This window comes from Globicephala melas, chromosome 15 (genome assembly GCF_963455315.2).
Source record: "Globicephala melas chromosome 15, mGloMel1.2, whole genome shotgun sequence".
NCBI lineage: Eukaryota > Metazoa > Chordata > Mammalia > Artiodactyla > Delphinidae > Globicephala > Globicephala melas.
Genome location: NC_083328.1, coordinates 4,512,419 through 4,518,418, shown reverse-complemented (window position 1 = coordinate 4,518,418; position 6,000 = coordinate 4,512,419). Strand labels below are relative to the sequence as shown.

General features: G+C 54.4%; 1 protein-coding gene across 11 annotated transcripts in view; it reads right to left on the bottom strand.

Annotated features, from left to right (window-relative positions):
• Positions 1 to 1,521: 1,521 nt before the first annotated feature.
• Positions 1,522 to 6,000, bottom strand: part of GRID2IP (Grid2 interacting protein) — a 28,064-nt gene continuing 23,585 nt past the window's right edge. For all 11 annotated transcript variants that reach the window (XM_060285255.1, XM_060285258.1, XM_060285254.1 and 8 more), the window contains exons 20-21: positions 5,372 to 5,536; positions 1,522 to 5,137 (exon numbers count right to left, since the gene is read on the bottom strand). In XM_060285255.1, the coding sequence (XP_060141238.1) occupies positions 5,066 to 5,137; positions 5,372 to 5,536 (237 nt within the window). In that variant the 3' untranslated portion in view covers positions 1,522 to 5,065. The remainder of the gene's footprint in view (positions 5,138 to 5,371; positions 5,537 to 6,000) is intronic.

The window sequence follows — 6,000 nt, the reverse complement described above, 5'->3', positions numbered from 1 at the left end:
CCCTGTCCCTCCGTGTCAGTTACCTGTCATCCTTGGTCCTGTGTAGCTGTCTTCTTACACCACCCTCTTCACAAGCCTGCATTCCTCGTCCAGCCTCCGTGGGCATTCCGTCTGCAACCCTTGCATTAGGGCTTTGGATACATGTGGCCAAACTGTTTCATAGAAAGGAGCCATTCATTTTCTTGAGCAGCTTGGTCACCTTCACCTTTGTGTTGTTTGATTTAATAGGCAATTACGGAACCTTGCTGTATGCAAAGGCTAGAAGCAGATGGGCCAATGGGAAATCAGGCTGATGAATGGGTTATCAGTGAGTAGACATCTACTAGCTGAAGCCTGGGTGTGTGAGAATTTGCGGAGGGATGGCAAACGGTGCCCAGCGCTGCTTAAATAAAGGTCAATGAAGATAAGGACAACTAGAGCTTCCTGTGGTTTCCTGTCGGGACGACAGCAGGTTCAGGGGAGTGACAGGAGAGGAAGCCAGGCTGCTGTGTGCTGAGAGGTGAGTGGATGGTGAGGAGGCAGAGGCAGCGAGTGTAGACAACAGCTCTGAAAAATTTGGTCTAAGGGAGGGAGGGAGAGGGCATGAGCCACTGGGGTCTAGACTGTTCTTTGAGGGTTGCAGGAAGAGGGATGTTTATTGGTGAAGGGGAAAGAGCTAGTGGAAAATGACTTGTGGTCACAGGTGCGTTGGGACCCCTGGGAGCTTGGGGAGGCGGAGACATGGGACAAAGAATTAGCTCCGAATTGGAGTTGAGAGCAATGCCTGAACATCATGGGATGAAGATGAGGGCAAGTACATAGAAGTTTGCAGATGGTGGGGGGAGAAGGGGAGTAAATCCCGCTTGATTGAAGCCTTTCTCTTTGGAACATCAGCTGAATCCAGAGATCTCTGAGGCCTCTTTGGAACTAGCACTATTATATCCTTGGCACCTGGTAAGAAGGTGGTATGAGCTGAATTGTGTCCCCCTCCCCAAATTCATATGCACAAATCCTAGCCCCCAGTACCTCAGAAGGTGACTGCATTTGGAGATGGGGTCTTTGAGGAGGTATTTAAGGTTAAATGATATCATAAGGATGGGGCTCTAAGCCAATAGGACTGGTGTCATTACGAGAAGAGACGCCAGTGATGCACAGAGAAAAGGCCACGTGAGGACACAGCAAGAAGCGGCCGTCTGTAAGCCAAGGAGAGCAGCCTCAGGAGGAACCCAACCTGCTGACACATGGATCTTGGACTTCCAGCCTCCAGGGCTGTGAGGGAATAAATTCCTGTTGTTTAAGCCACTTAGTCTATGGTATTTTGTTATGGTAGCCTAAGCAGATTAACACAGGGCGGAATAGAAGGGGGTGAGAAAAGAGGTAAAGGCTTTCTTTATGTCGAAGTCACCAGAATCTGTGGCCCCTGGAATGCTGATAGATGTTTTTAAAAGTCATGTTAAGCAAAACAAAGAAGATATTTCCACTAAGAGGATGGGCTTTGGATTTAGACAGACTTGATTTTCCATCAAGCAAGTCACATAACCCTCCGAGTTTTAGACTTTTTATTTGTAAAAAGGAGATAACAAAACCCACCTGAGAGGGTTACTGTGAAAGTAAAATGAAATATGTAAAAACGTGGAGCACACTACCTAGTAAACATTAACGGATTGTTAGGAAAGGCGGTGTGTAATTGGGCTAGGCTATTTTATTAGTATCATTGAGAGAGAAATACATTCCTGCTTGTCACACCCTGTCATTTGGTGAGGAATGGGGCGGAGGGCATGGCGCACATATTGGCTCACATATAGGGTTTCGAACTGACTTGGGTGTAGATCACCATGAAATAGAACCCTGGGAAACGCAACTCAGAGAGGCTGATCCATAAGGTTATCTGCACCCAGCATTGTGGCTGGCACATGGTAGGCAGTCAAATAGTATTGGCGATTGCATTTATGAATGAAGAGAATGCACTGAGAATGTTAAAAGACTGAACGTCTATAACGATCTGTTGATGAGTATGTTAGTCAACCCCCTTAACATTGCAAGTGACAGAAACCCATTCAAACCAGCCTAAGCCAAAAAATTAAAAGAAATTAAAAAAATTCACACGTGGTGGCAGAATTTGTTGGCTTGGAAACTGAAAAGTTGGGATGTCTGCTTCAGGCACAGCTGGATCCAGGGACAAGAGATGGATGGAGTGGTCTTCTCTCCTTTTCTTCTGTATTGGTTTTACGCCCAGGCAGGTGCCCTCCACGTGGTAGTCCTGGCAGCTCCTTCCAGGATTCCACCCTCGTTACACCCAACAATTCATCCAGAAGTAAGGAGCCTCCTTTTCCAAACACTTCAAACTTGAGTCTTGAATTGACTCTGAGCCACCCAACCAGAGTCACAAGATCATCCTTAATCCAATCAGCAACACTCCAAGGCCTGGGAGCAGAGGAGGGATAATTTCCCAAAGGAAAAACAGGGAGCTTTCCCCAGCAGAAGGGAGACTGGTTGCTAGGCAGGTGCAGGCACAGACACAGACCACTGTGCCCCTGGACTTAGTGTATCTGGAGAGAACTCAGGTAACTCATGGGTGCCTAAGTAAGAGAGAATGAAAAGCATGGCACCTGCAGGACACATGAAGATGAGTAATCAGCGCGGTGCTGGGTCCAGCGAGGACCGGGGCCACTGAGGATTTGAAGGAGGTTGGGATGTGCACCAGGGTGCCTGGCCATGGAGGTACGTGGTACACTGATGGCAACGATGGCCCTGACTCTACCTGACCCTGAATCCACACCCTCTGCCATGTAGTTCTGCAGCATCTCTCATCAAGAGGGGAGCCTAGTTCCCCTCTCCTAGAATCTGGGCTGGACTTGTCACTTGCTTTGACAATATACTGTGGCGGAAGGGATGGTGTGACAGTTCTGAGGTTAGGCTTCCAGGGGTCTTCTGTGTCTCTGCTTGTTCTCTTAGGCCCCTGACCTTACCACGTGAACTGTCCTGGCTATTTGGCTGGAGGATGAGAGACCACATGAAGCCATCTCAACTGTCCCAACCAAGGCCCCAGACATGGCAAGAGCCCTGCATGACTAGCAAAGCTGCCCAGCTGACCCACAGAAGACTATAGACACCCAGGTGAGTCCACTGAGCCCAGTTCGGATCAGAACTGCCCAGCAGGACCCATGGACTCAAGAGCAGTAGTGGCTGCCGTTCTAAGTCACTGAGTTTTGGGACAGTTTGTTACACAGCATTGTGTGGGAAATAGGTAACAGTTACAAGGCGTTATAGGGAGGAAACCCAGCTAGCGATTGGCTTGCCAACCTGAGTCCCCTGGCGCGGGGCTGGAGCTACCTGAAGAGGGTGTGTGTTTCTAATTTGCAGGAAAATGCCATACAGGACACCTGGGCCTGGAGGGTCATGCCTATTCATGGCCTGGTGGAGCCTACAGTCTCTACGGATCTCATACTAGGATTTTAATGGACCTTTTGACATGTTTCTCAGAGACGAAGGCTTTGGGAAGTTATGGAAATTATCCGGCTTGAGCTGCTGGGGAGAAATGCCCTCCACTAGCCAAATCTGGGTTCATTTCCCCCACCTGAATTACACAATTTGGTTTAGATATTTTTATATGGTGGCTGTGAGCGGGGAACAAAGGAAGAACATACATGGCCTCCACAAGGGGCCTGTGGGAGACCGGGTAGAACTGGATGGGTCCCGAATACTGTCCAGGGGCAACCCCAGCTATTCAATCATAGTGGAGGGGAAAAAAAGCCAGAAGATGGTTTCTAAAGTCCATTTCAGACTTCTGTGGAAGAAAGTTAAGGGAAGAGGTAACAGGAAGCTGCCTGATCCAGGATTTGTCGATTGGAGAATGGAAAGGATGAAACAAAGAAAGGAAAGGATGCCCCCAGCATCCCTCTGCTCCCAGCGTCCAGGTATCTCCCTCCTCTCTCCCCAATCCTCACCAGGGGCTCCAGACACACATGTAAAACAGACTCTGAGATCCCAAATATGTCCCAGGTGGTGTTACTGCCTCTAAGCCTGCTCTGCTCACATGGCCTGTTCCAGGGAACATCATCATCGCCACCCACCCAGGCGAGAAACCTGGCAGCCGGCCACCAAGTCCTGCTCACCCGTCACCTGAGCATCTCTCTGCTCTCTCTGCCCTACCGCGACACCCCCCTCCCACTCCCAGACTCCCCACTTCCAAGGGACCACTTCTAAACTGGATTTCAGTTTGTCTGCTGGGTGAAAACTTCAATTCTGCAGTCTGATATAGTCTTCCTAATGCTTTCCTGTTTCTCTGCCCAGCTTCTCTCCTGCCTTCTCCAATCCAGCCTTCTCTCCTCTGCAGCCAGCTGAGGTTTCTTCTGGCTTCCGAGACCCAGGCTAAGTGCGCACCCACCCCCTCCCCCAGGTCCCTGTACTTGGGGCTCTCCTTCCATCCTGCCTGCCTTCGTCCAAGCAGCCCAGGAGGCCCTGGGCTGGGTGAGAGACCTCCAGGCCTTATCGTGCGCACTGGTGTGGCATGTTCAAGGGCGTCTGCCTCCTTCTCCACAGTCTAAGGTCTGCGGGGTCCGTGCTCCGCGAGGGCGTCCCCTGGGCACACTCGGAGCAGGCTCAGGAGAGGTTCAGACGGCCTTCCTTGGGGCCGGGCACCCTCTGGCCAAGACGCCGCCCTAGTGCCGCAGCCATCTCGGAATCCACCGGCTGGTGGCAGCGGCCCCTCCCCGGGACCCCCGAGGTCCTGAGGGCGTGCACAGCCAGCCCTTGCTGGAAGGCCCGGGAGCGGGGAGGGGGCGGGGGTGGGGCGGAGAAGGGGGAATGGACAAGGCGCGGGAAGCCGGCGGGACCTGGCGGCGGGTGGTTCACGCGTCCCGGGGAGTCGGCGTGCCGGCTCCATCCCCGCGCTCCCAACCCTCGGAGCCCCGGGATCGGCCCCAAGAAGGGGTCTCCGCACCTTCGAGGGCGGCCGGAGCTCGACGGCTGAGCTAGCTGGAGATGCGCGCGTGGCTGGGCCCCACTCCCGCACCCGGGACGCTCCGAGCCACGCGGGCGGCGTCCGCTCCGCGCTCGGGCCGCCGAGGACGCGAGGCCGCCGCCGTCACCAGGAGAGGGGCGAAATCATCCCAGAGCTGCGTGTGCCCTCCCCAGCCTGCAGGTCGCCGAGCGCTCGCTGGGGAGGGAGGAGCACGTGGGGACGGGGGTTGGTCAGTGGTCCCGGGACCGCCCCCTCCCTGCGTCGTCTCCCCCCACCCCCTCCCTCGCCGGGGCAGAGACCTACTGGCTCCGCCCCACTGGGGGAGCGTGTCACTCACTAGGGGCCCTTTCCCACCCAGGGCTTCACAGAGGAACCCCCTCGTTGGACTATGGCCCTTCTCTCTCCTCAGGGCCTCCCACCGTGGCTCACCTCGAACTTGCTCATGAACTCCGCAAAGATGCCGAAAAAGGCCTCGGAAGTGGTGGCTTTGGAATCCTCGCCGAAGAAAGCCAGCGCCTTGCCCAGCTGCTCCATGGCCTCCCGCTGCAGCCCGTCCAGCGCCCGCAGCATCGGCTGGGCTGTCTCCAGGAAGGACTGATGGGCCTCTGTTAAGGAAACTGCCCCAGCTCCCTGGGGCAGGTCCCCGGGCAGTGACCCAAACAGCGACCACTCCAGTCTACCCCAGGCCCTTTGCTCACCTGGGCACCATGCCCTGGTCAGAGGCTCCAGTCCCTTTGCCCACTGCCCCCCAACCTCGTCCTGACACCTGCCACGTCCAGTCCAGCCTTAGGCCTTTCACTTGCTCCTCTCTCTGTGGGGCAGCTCTCTCTTCCCTCCTGGCTCTGCTCAGATGCTACCACCTCTCTTCCCCAACCATCCACTTAGAGTGGCCCCCTCTCTGTCTCTCTCTCTTTCTATAGCATTTGTCACTGTCTGTGCTCAGTCGGAATAGTCCCCTCTCCTGACTGCCTTTGGCTGGCCAGGCCTGCCAAGTCTGACAAGCCTCTCCCTGTATCTTGTGACTTAAGCCTGGACTCTGCCACCCCCGAGGACAGAGG